This window comes from Danio aesculapii, chromosome 12, assembly GCF_903798145.1.
Source record: "Danio aesculapii chromosome 12, fDanAes4.1, whole genome shotgun sequence".
Classification (NCBI taxonomy): Eukaryota; Metazoa; Chordata; class Actinopteri; order Cypriniformes; family Danionidae; genus Danio; species Danio aesculapii.
This window is the reverse complement of record NC_079446.1, coordinates 32555590-32579470: the sequence shown is the minus strand read 5'-3', so window position 1 is coordinate 32579470 and position 23881 is coordinate 32555590. Positions and strand designations below refer to the sequence as shown.

General features: G+C 39.1%; 1 protein-coding gene across 11 annotated transcripts in view; it reads left to right on the top strand.

The window, feature by feature from the left end:
- tcf7l2 (transcription factor 7 like 2) overlaps positions 1 to 23653 on the top strand; it is a 129134-nt gene extending 105481 nt beyond the window's left edge. For 2 of the 11 annotated variants that reach the window (XM_056469560.1, XM_056469556.1), the window contains 9 exons: positions 2906 to 3008; positions 5929 to 6015; positions 13583 to 13723; positions 13811 to 13973; positions 14269 to 14377; positions 15253 to 15315; positions 16012 to 16062; positions 17075 to 17147; positions 21206 to 23653. In XM_056469560.1, the coding sequence (XP_056325535.1) occupies positions 2906 to 3008; positions 5929 to 6015; positions 13583 to 13723; positions 13811 to 13973; positions 14269 to 14377; positions 15253 to 15315; positions 16012 to 16062; positions 17075 to 17147; positions 21206 to 21647 (1232 nt within the window). In that variant the 3' untranslated portion in view covers positions 21648 to 23653. Of the gene's footprint in view, positions 1 to 2905; positions 3009 to 5928; positions 6016 to 13582; positions 13724 to 13810; positions 13974 to 14268; positions 14378 to 15252; positions 15316 to 16011; positions 16063 to 17074; positions 17148 to 17599; positions 17673 to 18710; positions 18772 to 21205 lie in introns of all 11 variants that reach the window. The other 9 variants (XM_056469559.1, XM_056469562.1, XM_056469557.1 and 6 more) reach the window with 7 other exon arrangements.
- Positions 23654 to 23881: the final 228 nt, after the last annotated feature.

Genomic DNA, 23881 nt, shown 5'->3' with positions numbered 1-23881 from the left:
CAAAAAATTAGTTGGATCGTTGAGAATCCTTTCCACCTGAAAAAGGACACAATTCTCATATAAAACTTAAGAATTGAAATATTCATTGTGCCCGGCAATTTTCCATTCTGTCTTTAAGAGATGCATCAGCTTAGATTTACACTGCGCAGATATGTTGACAAACCACACTGTGATACCATACCTGACAATGCTTTCAAGAACAGCTTTATAAAACAACATCATACGCTTCTTGCGAACTCCAAAAAGACGTAACCTCCGTAAAAAATACAATCTCTGGTGTAAACGAGAGCAAACCCATTCTATGTGTGTTTTCCATGTAAAAGAACTGTCAATGTAAATGCACAAGTACAATCTCCGACTGAGTAATAGGATGGTCGTGTACAACCACTTGACGATGGTCACCTATACATTTTGGGTCAAATAGCATATCTTCTTCAAATTGAATACGTTTCATGAGTTCAGTTGATTGTACATGCCTTTTAATTACTAAAATGTGTTTAAACTGTTAAAATGGAGTCCAACTTATCCCTCATTCAGACTAGTAGCGACTTTGTAGCTGCTTGTCGCTCTGGATGGCGACCTGCTGCAAACCCAGGTCTGTGTTGGCAAAGACTATAGAATACACAAGACATGCCACTCGTATACGTTTGAATGGGGAAAAGTGTTACTGTCAATAATGCGAATGAAGCCCCGCCTTCTAGTACAGGACCCAATCAGTGATCGCTATAGAATGACAATTCTCCGGGGGAGGGGCTCGGACCAGACGTGTTGCAGATTTTGTGTGATACGAACATTTAGAAATGAAACAAAATAAACAGTTGTTGTTATAAACAGGGCAAAAAAATCTAATAAATAAATAAAAAAACTGTTCATTAATCGTAATCGAGTTAAAATTAATCAATTTATCAACCAATTAATCGGTTAATTTTGATTTTAGGCCAAATCGCCCAGCCCCAAATCATAAGCTTGGCAATTAGTTTTGGAGATTTTGATGTTCCCCATTCAAACAGAATGCCCAAGCATACTGCCCGAGAGGCGTTTCAAAAATGGCCGCCGAGTGAAATGACTTGCCTTAAAGGGACTTTGGTCAAAGAGCTTAGAATTACCAAGAGGCGACACTCAATAGAACGTTCCATTGCAACAGCAGCACCCAGCAACAGCCCCATAATTCCGCCATTTTGGAGTGAAAGCGATCGGCCGTCTATTGGATCTTATTGCTGTCGCGATGGCAAGCAGCTGCTTTGTTTTTTATTTATTTATTTAAAAAGCGCATTAAGGCTGAGATACAACCTGAAAGATGACAATACAACACTTACTATCACAATCATCAGCACTTTTAATAGTTTATTTTACAGGCTTATAATATGCTGTTGTTCTATTGGAATTTTCATTCCAAAATGGCCGCCGCGTGCACTAGCAGTATCTAGTGGCTGTTTCCCAAATCGCACTAGAGTGTCGTCTCTTGGTGCCTATGCTCTTTACTTTAGTGTAGGTCTACAGCACGAACACAACCGACCTCTGAGCAGAGAATCACCTGAGCTCTACTGGTGCTCCTATTGGCTGTCGCTCAAGAAAGTCACACTTCATTTGCATAAAGTTGAAGGATTCTCAACTTTGTTGCGTCGCTTGACACGCCCACCTGGTCGACAACTGTCACTGTCGCTCGCGTAGATGGAGGTCATCAGAAGTTGCTTACTCTCCATTGAAATGAACGGTTGCTAGACATTTAGCTGCTGCGAGTCACTTGTAGTGTGAATGAGGCTTTAAGGCTTATGTTGTATCTGTCAGTACCTTAAAACAAAACAATCTAGGTGTGATATGATATCATTTGGTGGTGTGTTTTAGAATGGGATTTTCACTGAGGCATTTTGCTGTTCTGCAGCACTTTAAAGTCAAACAGCTGCTCTTTAAAGCTGTCAACAACCTGCATGCTGATTTTAGTGAGGGCTTTTTCTGCTCTCATAACAGACCTTATCACTAAGGGCCTCTTTAAGGACTCAGAGACTGTTTAATGTGCTGCCTAATGGCTCACTTAATTGAGTTTAGAGTTTAATTAATTAACAAATTGTATTAAGACCGCTGTATGCAGTGCCAATGTGCTGTGCAGGCATTGTTTTCCTTCTCCCGCGCAGCTAGCATTAGCCAACAGTATTGAGCGAACGATTTACACTGTTAACTGTTAGCATGACTTTTATTTTTATGAATTGAGATCATGTTTAAAGAAATGTAAAAGCAGACTGATATGATTTAAGTTGAATGTAATCTAGCTTTGCCATATTCAGTCTTTTAAAAGTCGGAAAGTATTCAGTGCTAACTTGTGCTAGGTCATGTAAACCAACCAGGTCATATTTGAAAGACAGGTTTTGTTTGATTTACTTTGGCTAGTTTTTTTTAGAGCGTGTAATGCTGATAGCACAGTTAATTGGCTGTTAAACCCTAAAACCAATATTAAGACAGTTTTCACACTTAAACAGACATCCACGGCTAATATGTCAGTCTCTCTTAACACGTGCTGCAGCGTTTGCATTGTTGACTCGTGAACCTCAATTATCGCCTGTTGTTAATCCTCTGATTCGATAGACAAATGTGACAGGGCTCTGTATTTTTTCTCCTCTCCCCCGTGTGCCATACAACATCGTGGCTGCCTCCACAAGCTTTGATCAGAACGTGTGATTTAGAGCTGTGTATGTGAGCTCAACCTCCTCCCTCTCCCACCTCCCTCTGATGTTGACTTTGTTCAATTGTGTATCTCACAAAGGATAAATTTAACACTTAAACTTCATCGGGGAATTTCTGTGTCAGGACAAGAGCAGAAACATTTTCACACCGTTCACAGACACACACACACACACATACACCTCTCTGTATCTCTTCAGTCGTTGCATTTTTTATATTTCTCTTGCAGGAATCCCAAGGCCTCCACATCCTCCAGATATATCACCCTACTACCCCCTGTCACCTGGCACTGTAGGCCAGATTCCCCATCCGCTAGGATGGTTAGTACCACAGTAAGCAGACCAATTTTATTCCTCTTTATTTGTCTTTGTGATTGTGATCAACATGCATATATGTGTTTGTGTACTGTATATATATATATATATATATATATATATATATATATATATATATATATATATATATATATATATATATATATATATATGCATAAATATATATGTATGTGTGTGTGGTGTGTGTGTGTTATATATTATCATTATTATTCATTTGTTTATTTTCCTTCGGCTTAGTCCCTTTATTCATCAGGGGTCACCACAGCGGAATGAACCGCCAACTTATCCAGCATATGTTTTACACAGCGGATGCCCTTCCAGCTGCAACCCAACACTGGGAAACATTACTATTATTATATTAAACACACATATATCAATAATACATTTAGTTTTTTGAATTCTGTTCATAAAATAACAATTGGTACAAATATCAACAAAGTTTTGATGTTTTCATGTTCATATTTGTTTAAGACAACACAATACCAGGGTTTTAATTTTGCAAGGGTTAGGCAATCAGAATTTAGTGTAATAATTGCTATTACAACAAATAAAAACTATTTTTGTTTTGAATAATAGTCATTTTCTGAAAGAAATGTAGTGTTGTCAAACCTTTAGATAATAAAATAAATTAACATTTTACTTAAACCCATACCTACTAAATCCAGAGAAATTGAGCAGTTTAAAGTGTTCTCTAAATTCTCCCCACACCTAAAAAAATGTAAATAATTTAATCTTTCAAAATATTTCAGTATTCAATTAAATATTTGATCAACGTTTCTTCGTGTTCCATTTCAATATATTCTATTCTTTTCATGTGCTGTGTTTAATTACGTTTTCAGATTTATTTTGTGAATTCTTACCTTAAAACTCTTGTATATTGTCATTAGGGATGTAACGATTCACCGTGAGCCAACTAAAAATGTATTAAAATATCTGAATTCAAATCGGTAGAAATGGTGAAGGAATCGCAATACATTTTTTGAACAGAGGGGGTGCTATGTTTACAGGTGCAAACTCTCCTTACCTAAAAATCAGTGGTGCGCAAACACTGCTAAAAGACGTTTACTTGCACTAACAGAACAACGAATATGATGCACGTAATCCGTCAGCACAATGAAAAACTAATGTCACAAACATCTATATGCAAAAACACTATTAATAAGTCAAACCACATGGACTGGATGGTTTGCAGCTACAGAGATGACACAGTGCATCAGTGTTTTCGTAGCGAAAGTGTGAAGGTGTTTTTAAGACTGAAAGAGAAAGTTGTTCTGTTACAGAAGGAAGTATTAGATTTTTTTACCCTCTCATTTTTTAAATTAATTTATGCATATATTAATAATCTGCTTAGTGTACCACACTAATACTTATCCTAATTAATTATACAAGTAATAATAATTCTTGACCTTCATAATCAAGTACAACTCCTGTCACTATCCTACTATATAATTAGTCATTTTATAATCAGTTTTTTTATGCCAGTGGCCAATCCACTGGAGCAGAGGGCCTACTGACCACATCTGTGCACACCGCTCTCTGGTTTAGGAAAGGCTTTCCTCTCCACACCAGCCATCTCAGTCCCCAGTGAAAGAGTTTTTTTTCATCAGCAGGGGACATTGTAAATGTGCAAAGACCTTAGCTTATGCCAACAAACATAGATATCGATATAAACAGATATAATAGCAGCACAGTCACGGTTTTATTCATTGATTCATTTTATTTTCAGCTTAGTCCCTTTATTAATCTGGGGTCACCACAGCAGAATGAACCGCCATCTTATCCAGCATATGTTTTACGCAGTGGATGCCCTTCCAGCTGCAACCCATCACTGGAAAAAGTCACGGTTTTAGTTTGTTTATATTAATGAGTCTTCATTAGTTTGTATTATTTTTATTTTTTATTTATTTATTAATTTTTTTAAATAGCAATTTAGTTACGGCAGAAAATAGATTACTTTGAAAAAAATAATAAAAATGTGCAGCATTTAAGAAAAAACGAAAGGGATCTTCACCTTACATTTGTTTCAAATAATTTTGTTCAAACATCATGACTGAATCGTGAATCATGAGATTAGTATCGCAAATCATATCGAATCGTGAGTCAGGTGAATCGTTCCATCCCCAATTATCATTGTGCATTTTATATGTGCCAGGCCTCTCTGTCCACCTTGCTCCGCTCATTTAAGATGCAGTTTGAGACTTTGGACATCATGTAGCACGAAAGCTAACTCCTAACCTCTGTACAGTTTTTACATTCTAGAAAGGCACCGCTGGGGCCCACAGCAATGCACCCATGGCTTTCTTCATCCCCTAAACTCTAAATTGCCTCTTTGTGGCAAATGCTATTTTGCATGTCTCTGTATTGTCCAATTAGAGTAATGAACTGTGATTGCCAGTATTTTACCCACAATTCCACACGGGGGCTCTCCCCTGGTAACTCTTGTCAACACTTGTTAATATGACAAAAGGCTACAAATTAAGCTCTGTTAATTTAATGTTTTCTCACCGCGATCTAAATACCGAGAGAGGCCCCAAGCGCAGCCACGGCCCTTTGATTCTCTGCACTTTATTTTGGTATAAATTTACATTCATTATTGTTTGTCTTTGGATGTGTAGACCTCAATTAGCGTGATGGCTCCATTAAAGGGGCCGGTGCTTCGTCTTTAATTAGCACAACAAAACACCTAGTTTCAGCTCAGGGAGAGGGGCCTCCATCGACACCAAGCGCGGGGTTATGAAATTTAATTAGCCATTCCTATCAGATTTGTGGCATTCAAATTGTTCAGAGTTTGCTTGCCTTTGATCTGCGCTCTGCAATCCCCTAGATTTTTGTTCTGATCAAATGAGAATAAAGCCGCCTGCATAGAGAGTGCTTTTTCATCCCTTCCTTTACCTCTCTTCCTTTCTTCTTTTCCTAGGCAAGGTCAACCAGTTTACCCAATCACGACGGGAGGTTTCAGACACCCCTACCCGACTGCCCTCACTGTCAATGCGTCCATGTCAAGGTGAGTTGAGCCTTGGGACGGTCGACTTGCATGTCAAACTTCTCCCTTAAGGAGAGACAGCTCTCGTCTCGCTGTTCAAAAAGACGCTCCCATGCGATCCGCTACATATTAAAATATTAATTATTGTTATCATTTTATAATGAGACCCCTGAAGAACGTTTACCCCGACTGAATGGGGGAGAACGCGAGGACTGTAAATATCCTCGCTGCCATTTATCCACCATCCAATACTGAAGTAAATAAAAAAATGACTGCACATTTTCTGGAGGGTGTCGTTTGGACTGGGAGCGAGAGCTTTGTGGGGTTTGTGCTTGGGGTCTGGTTCAAGTGGCGATTTGGAAGCAAACGTCCCCAGGAGAGCACTAATGGTTGTGTGTATATGGGGGGTGGGGGGTGGTTTGTGGGATATGTGTGTGAGCGTATGTTTGTTTTAACTGTCACAGCAATTGCTCCCTTGTGCCTGTTACTCATCTGTTATGTGAGAAGTGGGAGGTGTGTGTTGTAGATGACAAATCACCGTTTGCTTTGTTGCTTATTTAAGTCAAACACAAAAGTAAGATGCAGCACAGGCAATCCGCTTCATTTGGTGGTCACCTACTTCTGCATTTACCCTGCTTTTCTTCTTAATCTGAAGCATATGATACTCTTTTCACAATGATGATGAATGTGAAGATGATGATGTTGGTGGTGGTGAGACAAGCCAGAGAGGCACAGAGGCAGATCTGGTTTATAGTTTCGAGAAATAGAGACCAACTCAAGCCCAGCCTGAGTCTCCAGACAGGGACAAAGTCCTGTTTAATTGCAGCATGATTGGAAAAGCAGCTCTGGAGGCCTGGCGAGTTTAGACCAGAGGACGTTGATGGATAAATGTGAGCGAAGGAGGAGGAGGAATGGGGAGGGGTTTGTAAACGTTGGCTTTTAAGCCTTGGAGAGGACACTTTACTTGTTTCTGTTCAGTACATTTGGATATGTGCGCTGATCAATCACTAGGACACATTTGTGCAACACAAGTGAATGTGTAAATTACGCGCGCTTTTTTGTAAATATTTTATAAACCAATTTTTGTGTAATTTTAAAACAAGCAGAGTTAAATTACTGTGATTTTTTTGACAAATGTACTTAAAGGAAATGATAATAAATTCCAGTAAATTTTGGAGAGAAAAACTTATCTAAGAGCAGCTTGATATAATGTATTCCAGTTACTTCATGAAACTTGAGCAAAACAAATCTTTTTCTAAAAAGTAGAGATATCCAGATCCGATCATGTGATCAGAAATCGGGCCCGATCACACGGTTTTGGACTCGATTGGAATTGGACGTTACGTTCCGATCAGGACTCATTTATTTTCATTATCTATTAACACATTTATAGTTATGCGGTGGCACAGAGTTAGACCTCTTTCTTGACTTCACACAGAAACAGCAACACGTTACTTAAAATAAAAAGTATTGGGTAATTTAGTAAATAACATAAATAATACTTGGTACAACTACTGTTTTTCGTTACTGTGACGGTTGGGTTTAGGCATGGAATGATAACCATTTTCTTGGTATACCGTGGTTTGGAAAACTTAAGGTTTTAAAACCGCCAAAATACCATTCCTAAGGTACGTGCAAGATTTTTTATTTACTTTTTTTAGGACAACAGTATCTCCTGCTGAAAAGATATCCAAAGATGCTGTTTTAAATTGTAAAGAAATCTGTGTTTTTGAAACTAATGAAGACAACAGAAGTCAATGATTCATTTGAATTATTTATCCTGACATGTTTACTGCTTCAAAATATTTTTAATCTTTCCAAAAATGTAAATATAAAAAATTTTAAAATTTAAATATACTGTTTTCAAAGGGGAAAAAGTTTTTGTTTATTACCCAGACATTTAAAAAGAATATATTTTAAAGCCGTAATCACAAAACCCTGATACAGCAAAATCGTGATATTTTTATCCAAGGTTATCATACCGTCAGAATCTTATACCGGCCCATGCCTAGTTGGGGTAGATGTTAATAAAATAAAATTAATGGTAAATTTAATAAAAAATATAAATAATTCTCGTTAAATTCTGGCCGCAACCGTATCTGATCTAGCAACAACCCAAGCAACAATGTCTGCAGTCTGGAGGTATTATAAAGTTGATGACGAGAACATTGCCATAGCGAACAGTGAGATATGTAAACTTGGGATTGCAAGAGGTGAAGAATTGATGTTATTTATTACTTGATTGTTCAAGCTACCTCACAGAAGTGCTCTGTTTGTTAGCAGAGTTGTTAAATGTTAAAATAAGGTGAATTAAATGAAAAATAAGGAACATCCTTGATCTGTTTCTTTGCTCCTCTTTATTCTTTTTTTAAATGTATTATATAAGTATCGGATCCGGTTTCGGTATTGGTAGATACTCAAAATCAAATGACTTGGACTCGAGGACAAAAAAACCTGATCAGGACATCCCTACTAAAAAGTTTATAAAAAGTAAAAGCGATTGCATTCGATTAATTTACATTAATTCTACTTGCGTGAGTGATCAAGGCCCACTATTACACTTGTATCTAGTATATTTTCATCATCCTCACACGGTTTAAAGTGGTGAGGCCAAACATAACAGCTCTGAAACACAATATTTAGCTCTGCAGTGATGATCAGAGTGCATTGGCAGCTGCTCTGCTTATGAGCACAGGGTCTTTGCAGCTGGTCCTCACTCTTAAAGGTCCATTTTTATTAACAGCTGGCTCTGAAACCAAGGCCTCACACATTTGACACCAACAGCTTTCATGCTGTGTGTGTTTTGAGGTCTCGGCTCCATAGAGGAGTCATTTGTACCCTGCCAAGGGCCTGGAATGAGCCTGTTCTGCCTGCTCTGCCATCAGGCGCCCATGCAGGTCTGCAGCTCCGGCACTGGACCTTCGCTTAAGTGACAGCTGATTCTGTCCTAATGAGGCCTTTATATTGTGATCATCCTATTTCCAGTGCAGGCTAATTGAATCTACTGAATGGGGGCTAGGGGGATTGGTGATGTGCCGGGGAAGAGCTAATGCGTTTTGATAATCTGTAATTGAATTAGCATAGATTAATAAGTGGTGGTCTTGTGTCTCTGCGGAGGGAAGGTGCTTTAGCATGTTTGTGTCAAAACCGGCGGCGTCCGCTGTCACCGGCCTCCTGCGTGAAATAATGAGCGCCAGGAAAAGGTTTCATTAATTGTGTTTATGGCTTTTCTGCAAATAAAGAGAGGGGAAACTTGCTTTGTCTTCGTTCTCAGTCAGTGGATGGCACCACCAGGAGGCCTCGGGATTAAGAGACGCCCAAATGTTTCTCTCCAGTGCCTGTCTTCAGCACTGATGGCCCTTTCTGCTGCCATTTATTATGCAGTTAGCGCACAAGACTTCATGTAGGGATCTGCTGTTCACCTAGGTACCACTTCAGCCTCCTAAAAAATACATTTCAGAGCATGAACGCAGCAGACTCGGATCCGGCAAATGAGCTACATTGTTTTGATAATGGGGTTGGAGTCGTACAGGTGTATCGGCCGTCCCGGGTGACAGGGGGAGGAAGTGTAGGCCCCTTGGCCCCTGCCCATGCTTGGCCTTTGATATGTACCTCCATCCGCACCTCCAGCTCCCATCCCTTCTTTTTCCACAAAAGAAGAGAAAGCAGATGACAGACAGAGCGCACCGGCGGGGTCATTATACATTAAACAGGCGCCAAGGCCATCGCTCCGATTGGCAATTAAATGGCACTCACTGACACTCGGCTAGCGTGGAGCAAGATTGAGACATTGGACCCTGCAGGGGCCCTTCTCGGCACACCTCTCTGTCTCACTCTTCCCTCAGCGGGGCTAAATTGGTGGCAGGCTCTGCTGCGTGCTGATGAGCGAAATGATGCCCTGCGCTTCAAAGGGATGGCCGTCATGTTTAAACCATAACCTGGGCCTCGCTATGGCAACTGCGGCGCGGGTGGGGGCGGCACTGATGGGACAGTCAGGAAGGAAAAGGAGGAAAAATTGGACGCTGGAACAGAGGAAATTTTAACAAGTATGCAAGGACAGAAGGAGAAAGAAAAAAAAAGGTGGGGGCTAATGATCACGGCCACAATGCAGCCCGGTCCCCCCTCGGTAGAAGCGGACGAGCGGCCCGGATGACATGGCACAAACACAAATGTGTCAGGGATGAAGGGAAGAGAGAATAGGAGAAGAGAGATTGGGGGGAAACACAGTCCCCAGAGAGAACCTTCAACAGAAACTAGTTGTTCCTTGTGAGTTTACGCTCATCATTATATTCTGGCTCCAAGCCATATAGCCACATTCAAGCAGATAATGAGCTGTTTGAAAAAAAGAATTATTCCTTTTCTTTTTTTTCCATCATCCTTCATTCTTTCGCTCAGATTTGTGTACGGCCACGCACAGCTGGGACACACTGCGCACACACATACACAGATATGTTCATTTTTACTCTCTGGAATTTATTCTTCTTTTCTATAGATCTTTACACACTGGTAGGGGGATGATATTACAGGGTATCTGCAGGGTCTTAAAAAGTCTTAAATCTCAAAAGATAAATTTTAGGCCTTAAAAGTCTTAAATCTACTGAAATATTGTGTTGTAGGTCTTAAATCTTTTTATAACAGGTCTTAATTTTTCTTTGTTCATGTATAGCTATCCAATCTGTCCATTGACGCCCATACAATCACCAATAATCCCAATCTCAATAAAACTTTTAATTTAAAAGTAGCATTTAATTACAGATCTTACAGTAACATTTGCTTAAATGTTCTCCATTTATTTACTGCTGAGGATACTGACCTGACCTGTATTTTTTATTATTAAATTATTATTATTATTATTATTGTATTATTAAGTTATAATCACTTAAGTTACATTATAATAACCATTTTTGATAGGTAAGTGAAAATCTTTTCTAACTGGGATATTCGAAAAACAAAATCCGTAGCATTAAGCCCTGTATAAGTCTAAAATTTCATTCATAATGGTCGTAAAAAGTCTTACATTTAACTTGGTGAAACCTGCAGAAACCCTGTATTATAGATAATGTAGTCTTTTCATCAGAAACTTTTAGTTTACATTGTGGGAAGATAATCAACTGGCAAATAAATAAGAAGAAAGTGACCACCCTTCTGAAGTACTTATGAAATGGATAGACAAATCAGAATAATATTTTGAATCTGAACCCGGTTTAGTTTGATTACAGATATACGAGTTGTTTCATCGACCATTTTGTTTAAAGAAATGGGCATGTTACTTCTCGACCACTAAAATGGCTTGACATGAATGGGAAAAAAATTGTATTAACAAATAATTATGTATCACAATTCATTCAAATTGAAAAATGACAAAAAGACGACGTAAAAATCTAAATTGACCTTTACTTAATTTTGGGAACAAATTATTAATTTTTGTTGTTCTGAGGAAAAACGTTTCCTCATTTATTTATTAGAGTATAATCATAGTAGGGCTGGGCGATTTGGCCTAAAATCAAAATCTCGATTAATTGAACATTTTAACTGCATTACGATTGATGAATTATTATTTTATTTTATTTATTTTTTTTGTTCTCATAGTTCGCTGACAAGTTTTGGATAGTAAATATGCTCACATATTACAAGTGAGAGATTTTTGAATGAAGGGTGCATTACTCGATTTTAAAATAATTGAAGGAAACACACACTATCAACTATCTATGATTATTTACTGAACATCAACGTTGAACTACTGAAATTAAAACACATTGCCTAAAATTAAATGAAAATTAATAACTTGCATTTTTGTAAAAAAAAAAAAAAAAGAATTATTTTCAATGTTTTCATATTAAAAGTATCTCTTCTAAATAAAATCAGTCTTGTATGTCCCGTAAATAATATTTTAAACTGCATCCCTTACATCTTCTGTGAACAAATATTCTATTGTAAATAAGCATTTTAATGTAATGGATAATATGCTGTCTCAAGGCATCTCTGGTGCAGCTTCCAATCATCGTCAATGTAGAGCGAATGGGTCAATCGTCCTACTTTACCAGAGATCAGATTTGGCTGCAAAGTGGCCTCAGAAGATTAATTCAGCCTCAGCCTTTAACAGAGGGAAAGTAATCCTGGAAAAATTTGATCGATTATAGGTTCTTAATGTCGATTTTTGATTAATTGCCAAGCCCTAAATCGCAGGTTCCACATCTGAAATTGCATTCCTGCTTTGCTGTTGTCAACAAAGCCACATGGGTGGAAAAAATATTACCCAGTATTATTGCAGCCTAGTTTTTATGATTCAGTTAAATCAAAAAATGTTGACATTAAAGATAACATGATTTTTTTTTTTAACCAAGACCATGTGGATGGATGGGTTGATGTGCATGTGATTTGATGATAGATTTTCTCCAAAAAAAAAAACACCCATAAAGTGACTCACAGAGCAGCTAAGTAGATTCAATCAAAGTTCATGTCTCCACCCGCTTGTTAAGGCTTGACGTATCAGTGATTGTTTCCGGGTCCAAGCTGCTGCTTACTTGAATTGAGAAAATATTTGTTTCTGACCACTTTTTAGTCATATCACACATTAAAGTTAATTTTATATCAAATCATGGTGTACACATCAGTTGGCATCACAAATACCAAAATTTTAACAGTTTATAAAAGATTAATCACTTTCTTCTGGCCATCAGATATTTCGTCACCTTAGAATTATAAGGTTCTATCTGCGTTCTGAATGATTCTGAGATATTGAGCTTCAAAGTTTTTGCATTTCATAGAAAACAGTATGTGCAACATTTGTTTTTTGTTTTTTTAAATAAAGTCTTAATATGTAAACAACTTATAAAAAAACATCCCATAATGTAAATAAGTTGTCATTTATTAAAAAGATGTCAATAACTCAATTTAGACAAAAATGTCAGATAGAACCTTATAATTCTAAGGTGACGATTAGTCATTGGCATATGAGATATCATATATATATATATATATATATATATATATATATATATATATATATATATATATATATATATTGCAATCATGATTTTCAAAAGTATTACATCGCTTTGTAAACGTTTATTATTATCATTTGATGAGTCTCCCTATACAGTGTGATATAGCACTTGGACCTGTAAGCCGCTTCACGTGACGTCACACTTAACAATCGGATTAAGCGACATGGCAGACGATTAAAAAAAAATAATAAAAAAAATCACCATGCAGCACACCTAGAGCAACAGTAGTTTGTTTGTAGTAGACAAATGTGCATTATTCATTTGCAACGAATGATAAAAAAGTGCTGAATTCCTGGATCATTTGTTTTAAACCGTATATAGTGTTTTCAAGACCTTTTTTGATTCCGCCTTCATTTTCCACTCAGCAGAAATCATAAGCCCCTATTAAATGCTTATCATTTCATGATGTGCTGGTTCTAGATCTACAATTTGTCATTGCCATTTCCCTTCTCTCACATGACAGATGTAGTAGGTTGCTGTTACTTTCTTTTAATAGCCACTGTGATGTGTCAAGTCTTTGCTTTGTGAATGTGTGTGTCCATCCATCATTTCACCCGTGTCCACTCTGACGATTTACACAGTCTTCTCTCCTCCAGGTTCCCTCCTCACATGGTGCCCCCTCACCACAGTTTGCACACCACAGGGATCCCCCACCCCGCCATCGTCACACCCAACGTCAAGCAAGAGTCGTCTCACAGTGACATCGGATCCCTCAACAGCTCGTGAGTTCACATTTCACCTCACTATCAATCTAAATAGCATCATAAGATGGTATGCAAACATTAAAATTTCCTCCTTTTCATTTGCAGGAAACATCAGGATGCGAAAAAGGAGGAGGAAAAGAAGAAGCAGCCGCACATAAAGAAACCTCTGAACGCGTTCATGCTTTATATGAAGGAAATGAGAGCCAAAGTGGTGGCAGAGTGCACACTGAAAGAGAGCGCAGCTATCAACCAGATCCTAGGCCGAAGGGTGAGTGTCACACACTACTGGGCCAAAATACTGTAGCAGAAGGACATCTTAAACTTCTAAGACCTCAGATTGCTCAGATCAGGGGGATATTTTTTAAGTAACGGTGGTTGGAAACACCAAGTTCACTCAAAAATGTAAAATTACTTACTATTTACTCTCCCTCAAGTGGTTCCAAACATTTATGTATGTATTTCCTTCTCAGAATTTCATTTTTGGGTGAGCTATCCCGTTAAATATCAATGCCTCTGTAATGGCTGTGGATTTGATGGAAGTCTGTATGTTTCTCTGTGTACAGTGGCACGCTCTGTCACGAGAGGAGCAGGCCAAATACTACGAATTAGCCAGGAAAGAACGACAGCTTCACATGCAGCTGTACCCCGGCTGGTCGGCACGAGACAACTATGTAAGTTTTTAAGTTTTCAACATGTAACAATCTGGATTCCTTCCCTAGGGGGTCACATTTAAGCCCATGCAGATGCGTATACAAATCATGACAACCAGCCTTAGGAGGAAGCTAAAGCACATGTGGTTGGCTGTTCTTGACCGGTTTAGCTGCTGGAAGACAAAAAGTTCTGTCAGTTGACTGTACATGCGCTTTGCCTCAGATCTGGGGCGTGCGTTTTTCCTTTCATTAGTATTCCACTGGTTCACCTAAAAAGAGAAAGGCGAGCTGAGATCAGAGTAATTAAATAACCACAGGGCCTAAACGCCTCGCAGCTTTGATGAAAGAGGACATCGCTCTCCGCCGCCAGAAATGTGGAATGAGCACACCGTTTACTGTTTCGCTGGAGTTTTGCGCCTGACAAACGGCCCCACCGCCCAGCCTGTCAACTCTCCTTGGAGTCTGACCACGTGTCTTGACTCTCCTAGTCAAAGTTCCTCAAACGGAGCGAGCTAATCGCTCTGCTCGGACTTGACCTCGGCCTCGACGCAATGAGCGTCGTTTTCGAAAGAGGACTAACGCAACAGAAGTTCTCCTGCTCCGCTCTCTCCCCCCTCCAGTAAACCGAGCTGTTCAAAGAAACCTCAAGAGCTTCCAATCGTTTCACAAAGAAAGGAAAACTAAGCAGCGAGACAACAAGGAATAAACAAAAGAAGCGAAATAGGACGAAGGGAAAGATAGGGAAAGTTCTGTTCTGTCCTGCAGTGGCAGTTCGAACCTTCAGGCTGTTGCATGAATAAATAAATCAGTAAAAACATTGGGCTCTCTTGTTCATTTCATGTCTTGGTCTTTTCTGCAGTATAATAACTAATGTTCCTGTCTATTTCTCTTTTCTGGCGGGTAACTATCAGGGGAAAAAGAAGAAGAGAAAAAGGGAAAAGCAGGCAGGAGAGGGCAATGGTAAGTGTGCTGCAATTATCTCTCATATTAAAGCAGACCCATCATCTGTCACAAGTGTGACATCTCAAAGATGAAAGTCCAGCCTTTTTTTTTTAATCTCTTTTTTGTGCCTGCCTCATTTTGTATATAGCTATGCTACCCAATGCAATATTTACACGATAGACTGCTTGTTATCCCCTTCCCCTCCCCTTGCCCCATGTCGAGCATTAATAACATTGAATATGCATGACCCCCCACCTCCTCCCCTCCCACCAGCTGGCCCCCCCACCCCGTGCCCTGCCCCCCTCCAGCATTTATTGTACTGTGATATGTATGTTTTGAGAGTGTGAGCGTTAATCACACTTGTGACTGAGTGCCAGCCTCCGAATGTGCCGCCCATGCTTGTGTCACTGTGCTTTTGTGGTCGTAACTTTGGGCCGTGCCTGCTGCATGCTCTGATACATATATATGTGTGTGTGTGTGTTTTATATAGTGATAATATATATAAAAGGTTCTTGTTTGTTTTTAATTTTACCCACATCTTTCAATTAAGGAGGTTTGCTGGTTACATTGATTCACATAACTGTTCTTCTTTATGATGCTGATTACTGTGAGATATATATTGTCCAGGACGAATGCAGAGTAATGTATTTGCGGTCTCTCTCCATCATGGACACCTTTTGAAGGCCTCTGTATCTTGTTCTTTTTATTTTCCAGAACACAGAGAATATTTTCCAAACCCTTGCCTTTCACTCCCTCCGATTACAGGTGCTAATGTCATTTTGAGTCTTAAATTACTAACTTGCTTTTTCCCCCCCCTTTTATTTTGGTTCTTTATGTATTTATTTATTTGTGCTTGTGCAGTATATCATTTGATCTTTCTTTAATAATGAGTAATGCCACATGTTCACACATGTTCGCTCTTTTATTTGCAAAGCTCAGTAATTCTCTTAAAGAGTTTTGTTTTGCTCATTTTTCAACATTTCAACATTTTTTTTTTTGCTTTGCTCCATTGTACACATTCTGTACTATCATCAAAAGATGCTTCTATGTTAAAAGTCATGTAAAAAAAGCCCCGATTTGGTAAACTCTAAGCATGCAGCTGCAGTATGTTTATAGGACAAACTTCTTTATGCTCAGAATAACCAGAGATGTTGTTATCAGGGTAAACCTCCTTAATCTACAGCCTTCAGTAGCTGCCTTCTTCATGGCCCAGCATGAGTTTCTTCTCGATTTGCTCCGCTTACGGCCTGCCTTCACCCTCCTCAAACGCTAGTCTACTTGCAGGTGCTCAGGTGGATGAATGTGGGCCAGGCCTATTTGAAGCAGCTTTGTAGTGCTTACCTGGCTTAAACTAATGCTCCGCCTCCCTCCTTTAGCTCCTCCCTGCTACTGCTACCTCAGCAACCTGTCCCTATCACCTCCTCTAGTCTAGAAAAGCCAATTAATTCCCAGCAGACATGTATCCATATCTGCTGCACCCCACCCCGCTTTACTGTACCTTTTAACAAACCAGCATTTATTCATAAAAAAGCCTTGATTCTGAAAGGCATGCATTGTGTGCTGATTTGATTTCTGTCCATTCATTTACTTTTTTTTTTGCTTTGTATTACTAACAGAAGACGGTTAAATGCGTCTGTAAAGGCTATTGCTGCACATTTGATTGCTACCATTTCAAATTGTCTGTAGGGGAAATAGTCAGATTCATTGGATTCAATTGATCTCTCTTTCCACTCTCTTTTCCTCTGCTGGCTTCGTCTTCCTTTCCTCTTCCCGTCAGATCTGAGCGCCCCAAAGAAGTGTCGCGCACGCTTCGGGCTCGACCAGCAGAATAACTGGTGTGGGCCATGCAGGTGTGTATCTGGTGTGTCGGCAGGTGTGCTAGAGCAGGTGACAGCTGGGAAACTCTCATTGGTACCTCCTCCCACTTTTCTGGCTCTCTCAAACTTGCATTCTGTTCACGCCAATTCCTCTGCCAATCAGCTTCTGCAAATCTGGGCGATGGGTTTATTTTCCTTTGCTAGGTTGGGCGAAAGGTACATTTGTGTGGTTAATTTTGTGCAAGAGTGTGAAAATGAAAAAGAGGTGGGGTTAAATGAGAAGGCGGGGTTTATTTCCCTCTGTTAGAGGGGAGGGGTGTGGCCAGGGCAGGGTTGAGATGAGCTGGTCATGGTAAGTTTTTTGGGGAGGCATGGTACCAGTGTTCACAGCTGAATTATTTGCTCTAGCTCCATGCCTTTTTGTGTCCAATGACATGTGCCTTTTCTTTTTTTGTTGTGTTTTTATGTTCCTCTATGGATAACAGATGCAAATACCCCTAAGAAGTGTCGTGCCTTGTTCGGGCTTGACCAGCTGGGTTTATGGTGCAAACCCTGCAGGTATATTCCCAGCCCCACTCTTGGGGAGAACGCCTAAATTAGGGTGATAATAATTTGAAGATGCTAAAAAAAAATAATTTTTTCTTCTCTCGACACTTTTTCCATGGATTATGTTTTCCTGCTTCAATCTTCAAGGACTTTATATCTTTACAAAGACTTCCTTCTGACTAGTTTCTGTCTTTTTCTGACTTTAGAGTTCAGATGAACAAATCCTCGGGCAGAAAATGACAGAAAATCAATTACAAAAACATAAGTGGCCGTTCATTTTTTCAGCTACTCAGGTTCAGAGGCATATTCCTATTCATTTTTTCCCTACAGGGAATTTAAAATATCTTTGTTAAAGTTTTAGAAGTCATGAACCAAATCAACCAACTACGAAGTGAATCGCAACATTACAAACATTACAAAAGGCAAAAAATACAATCCCACAAAGCATTGTGAATCACAATTACATTTACAAAACAACAGTGAATTCTAATGTTAGAAAATATACTTAGCAAAACATGCAAATAAAATATTGTATTCTTTTGAAAATGTATGAAGACTTTATTTTGATCATTTGTGGTGCTTTGTGGGAGTGGGCAAAGCTACAGATATCTTTCAGGGTGTTTTGTTGTTGCGAATAATTGGTAGGATTTCTGTAAATCATCTATTGGTAATGTCGTTTTTCAGCATGAAGAACACTATTAAACAATTGTTTTAAAGATAAGTGGAGATAATGCATCTGTCTCTTAGGGGTTAACAGCGTTGCGTTAAACAAAATGAATGGTTTTTTACTTCAAGAACCTGCATGTCGTGCTTTGTTGGGTATACAAGTCAAGTGAAGTATTATGTGTCTACAATAGTATTGCTGTTTTTTTCTGCCCAAGGAACTAATTTGCTGTTTTGTACTGTTCTGCCCTGGTTAGAACTGTGTGATGTAGCCACATGTTATGTGGAGGGTAGAGTTGGGGTGATGCCATCTCATCCCTCCTCTCTTTTTTTTCCTCCCCTTCTTCTTCTTCCTTCTCCACTCCTCTCTTATAACCCTTTATTCAGTCCCAACCTCTTGTCTTTCTGTTCTAATACAAGCAGTCTTTGAATTGGGAATATGTTGATGGTAGGTATTTGTTTCTGTTAAGTAATACCCTTTTCTGTGTCATGCTTGTGCACTCTACTTTTCACTGTTCCCTCATCGTGGACATCAGACATTGTGCTTTTGTGATACTCCAATGTCCGTTTTCTACTTGCCTGTTCCCCCGATTTCATTATTCTTGCTAGTTTAGAAATCTGTCAGATTTTTCTAAATTCACTCCCACTAGTTAGATCTCCTTCTGAAACGACAGAAAGATTCTCAGGTTTAGAGTATATGTGAATCTGCGTGTTGGTGGATGCGTTTTTCCAAATTGAAAATTTTATTATTTCAATTAAAACATTCAAAGATGAAAGAGATCAAGCATAAAAAAACAATTGAGTGTCTTTTTTTGTACATTTTTTTCGACCAAATAATACACTGTAAAAAAACACTGGACTTAATTTGTTGAACTGCGATTGGATAACTGACCTTAAAAAGTTTAAGTAACTAATACTCAAAGTTTGACAACACAAATTATCAACACAAATAACATATGTGTATATGACTCTCTATATAGTCACAGTCATATGGTTTACAGTACTCAAACCATTTTGTTTCAAAACTTAAATATTTTGCTGCAATCGGTTTCCTCAAACAGTTTTAGTTAACTTTACTTATAAGGTTTTACAGTGTAAAAATCATAAATTTTACCATGATTTACAAAAGGTGCTTGCTAAAATTGCATTCAGTAGTAGTTTTGCACATTTTTCTCTTTGGCCCATGTGTGTGTGTGTGTAGCCGGAGTTGATTAGGTTTTATTTTTGAGGTGTAGTGCCACTCATGAGCACCTCTTATTCAGAGTGAACAGCTTTTTTTTTTTCAGCTCTGCTCAAAGAAACGCTAGTAATTGTGTCTTGATTTAGGGAGCTGGAAGGTTAAAAGACCCCATTCAGCTCTGTTTCCTGAAAGATGCATCTGGTGAAATTCCCTCAGAGGCCCATAAATCAATAAGGAACACAGGGATATACTTAGAATCGATAAGGCTCTTAAAAAATGGATATTAGCTTATTTGCGCTGTTTGACAGGCAGTTAATACCTTGACACCCAAACCGTTCCTAAATTCATGACCGTCCTCCACTTAAACTGCGTTTTTGTAGCTGTACGGCCTAGTACGACATAGGGTAAAGTAGGGGACAGATCAAATAAACACATCTCTGCCTCTGTTCGCATATCTTTGGCCCCAGAGTGCCGCATCTCCTATGTTTTAAGTGTGTTATGTGCAGATTCCTCCAGCTGCATGTTGTGCGTTGTGCATACCCACCATAAACAGTGGGTTTTAGTGGCCGTGACGAGATTTTAGCCCCCATTTTTCTTCATCACAGTGTGTATCTTCCTCCCTGACTGTCTCTGTCTTTTTCGCACTTTCGTCTAAACCAACACGCATAAGAGCAGGCAGGGGTATGACTTGAGAAACAATCCTTACCTGGCTGTTATTTCCACAAAGAAAATGACGGTTAATTGAACCTGGTTCTCTCGCAACTCTCTGGCTCCCCCTGGCTTTGATTTGATTCCCTTTTATTTTACTCTCTGTATTTGTTGCTCTCTCTTTTCTTTTTTGGAGTTAGCCTCGGCTGCATCACTGAGCTCGCCCTTTAGGCAGGATAAAGAGAGTTTTTTGGGGAGGAAAGGGGGGGTTGGTCAGGTCAGGTAGGGCAAGGTACACTGAGGTTTTCCCGCCGTCTCAGTTTCTTTCGCTTTCTCTCACCCTATCGGATCTCGTCTCTCTCTCTTGCTACCCCTACCTCACGGCGTGCTGGCTTGGCGCTGGTGAGATGTGGCTGGCTGGAATGGCTGGCCGTAGGCGTAGCAGACGAGGGAGGGTCCTGACCTGAGCAGAAATGCAAACATGGCACCACGACCTCTGTGCAGAGCGCTCACACACATGTCTTAGGGGCAAGCTGAGAGTAGCGCTTCCTCTCTAACCTCTTACCCCACCATCTGAACTTCCCCTGAAGGAACGCAAGGAAAAAGACAGGAAAAAAGAAGGGAGAAAGAGGAGAGTAATAATTCAAGCTGATGTGTAAACCGGATGGATCCCCTCGCGGTTTGCGAAACCGGGGTGGAGTTCTTTTGTTTGGAGTTGCGTTGCGCTGCCGAAGGAAAACAAAGAGAGATGTAGGCCTCACCTCTTTCATCATCCTCATTCCTTCTGTTTGTCTTCTTCTTGTCCTCCCACTGTCCTGTCCTCTCTGCATGTAATCATGTGACAGCGAGATGGCTAATCTCGACAAGCTCTAGCGTCCATTTTCATGCAAGTGAGTCTAAAAGTGGGTCTGCCAAAAGTTGCTAATGAGATCAGCATGGGTGTCCCGACTTTAAGATATGTGCATTTAAATGGACGTTACGGCTCTGTATGGATCACTGAGAGTTGAGACTGAGAGCTTCAACATGTTGCTTCTTTCTCTCTTTTTTTTTTTAGGAGAAAAAAGAAGTGCATTCGCTACATTCAAGGTGAAGGCAGCTGTGCCAGTCCTCCCTCTTCAGACGGAAGCTTACTAGAGTCCCCCCCATCCTCCCCCTCCATGATTTCTCCCTCCCCGTCTTCGAAAGAGTCCAAACCACAGACTGAACAAATGCAACCTCTCTCACTGACTATGAAACCTCCTCCCCTGTTATCGTCATCCCAACACCAACACCTCTCCATGGCTCCACCTCCACCCTTAGCACTGTTGGACAACTCCGGGGCGGGCAAAACGTCCGGCTCGGCACACAACGGTTCTTTGGACCCCTCAGACGTGTCGTCGTCCCGATCCACAGGCTCCGCCTCCTCCAGGCCCATATCTGCGTGTCATTCCCACTCTCTGCTGCCCAGCTCCGCCCCGACGCAACCCCTTTCGCTCGTAACCAAGTCAATAGACTAGCGTCATTGTCTTCTTTTAAAACCCGCTTTCTCTGTCTGTCTGGATGTCTGTCGCGCGTCTTTTTCCATTCTATGTTCTGTTTTTGTGCGATATGGCTTTGAAAATTTTGTTAATTCTTTATCAAAGTTCATTGGTCAATATTTGACCTGTCATTATCTAAAAAAAAAAAGAAATTATTATGATTAAATATTGATAATTAAATACACTAAGTTGCAGAGTATAGCTTTGTGAATCTGCCAAATTTTTTATGATTTTTTTTCTGGGGGGTTTGTTTTTCCTCATTTTTGCGTTTTATTTTTCAGCTGTACAACAGAAAATGCATAACAGTTATGTAGTTTTACATAGACATGTTTAAAGACAGATATACAAAGTAGGTGAGGATTCAGTGAGCCCTTTTCTCAAAGAATTGGTTCTCCTTCATTATTTGTATTAAATACGAGCTTGTGAACCAATCATTTTACAGCTGTCCAAAACTCAGAGGGCACGAGGACCGCGGAGACATCTCTCCGACTGAGGAACAACTTTAATTGTGATGTTACTTGTTCTTGTTTAAATGTACAGAAATATGGGGGGTTACTGTGTTAATATGCATTGTTCCATTGCGTTGTTCGTTTTATTTTTATTTTTTGTCGTTGTTTACCAGGGGGAGGGAGGTTGACTCGGGTTGGGGTGGGTGGACTCAATTGGAGGGGTGTTTTACGTGGGGTGGGACAGGGTGGGGGGGTTTGGGATATTCAATACAAACTGTCACAATGCTAGGACCAGTAGTATTTATTGCTTTAGAGATTGCTTGTTGTATCTTGTATGTTGTCCCTTTTTGAAATCTTTTTGTTTTCTTAATACATTGTAAAAATATTCTTTTTCTTAACGTAAGCAACTTATATAAATATATATATAAATGATCCATTTTTACAAGGAGGTTTTGAAGTTTGAAATGTTTTATTGTTTTGACATGAATTTTATTTGATTTTTTTTTTTTTTTTTTTTGCTATTTTGTTGAAAACCAGGATTCACCTAAACTACAGTGTAGATTCTCAAAAAAAGCTACAAAAAAAGCTAAAAAAAAAAACAAACAAACAAAAAACAGAACAAAAACAACAACGAACAGACGTATGCACAACTTAATTTCTAGAAACATATCTATAAGCCATTTTACAATAGGTGAAAAGGAAACTTGAAACGCGGACGGTGGGTTCCATGTCTTCAGTATAGAATTTCGTCTCAAGCCCTTCTTTTTTATTGCACAGTCTCATCTCCGCCGGACTGTAGAATCGTGTACAGATTTTTTCCCGTGCCAAAATTTGTGATAATTTCCTCTCCACCTCTTATGACGCTGTAGGTTCTTTCGTTGTCCGATGTTTGTTTTTTTATTTTCTTTCAACCATAATTTGCTGTGACGTTACATAGATTGCTATGTATGTAGTATAAATGTTGCTATAACAAATGTGTTTGGTAGCAGATTGTCAAATAATTAAATTTAAACTTAATAAAAGACGGACGTCATACTGTATAAACCCTCAAGGGCCAAATTATGTATATTAGGAGGTTCATAAAAAACTATTAAATACTACAAAAAAAACACAAACTGCCACTTTTAAGTACACTACTACATATAGGTAGATAGAAAAAAATAGGCATGTTGATGTTGCAAGAAGCTGTAAAAAAGCTACAAGAGAATCATTCATTCGGTGCCATTGTAGTTGACATGACGCAACTGTAACCCGTCGATTACTTCTCTGGTTTATTAAGATGCTAATGATGAATAGTTTGAATGTTTCCTTAACGGCTGTGATGTTCCTGTTCTCTTTTATGCTCTTATATTTTATTTTGATTCGTTTTATTTCGTTTTTTTTTATTTGTTTTGTTTTTTTTTTGTTTTTTTCGTTTTGTTTTCCATTATTTGAAATGGTTCCCAAAAACCATGTTTTTGTAATGAATAAATGTTAATGCTGTACAGTCTCTGTAGCATGCAGTTCTGTATTAATAAAAGCGAGTTAGTATGTGAACTTGCCTTCTGTCGTCTTCTGCTCTTCATTTGGATAAATTTAAATAAACATTGTATATTTGGTCAGGCCATGTATACAAACTTCACAAACTGATTTTGATTTACAAAGTTGTCATTTGATTTAAGTACGATTTTGATTGATTCATTTATATTTCTTCAGCTTAGTCCCTTTATTCATCAGGGGTCAACACAGCGGAATTAACCGCCAATTTATCCAGCATATGTTTTA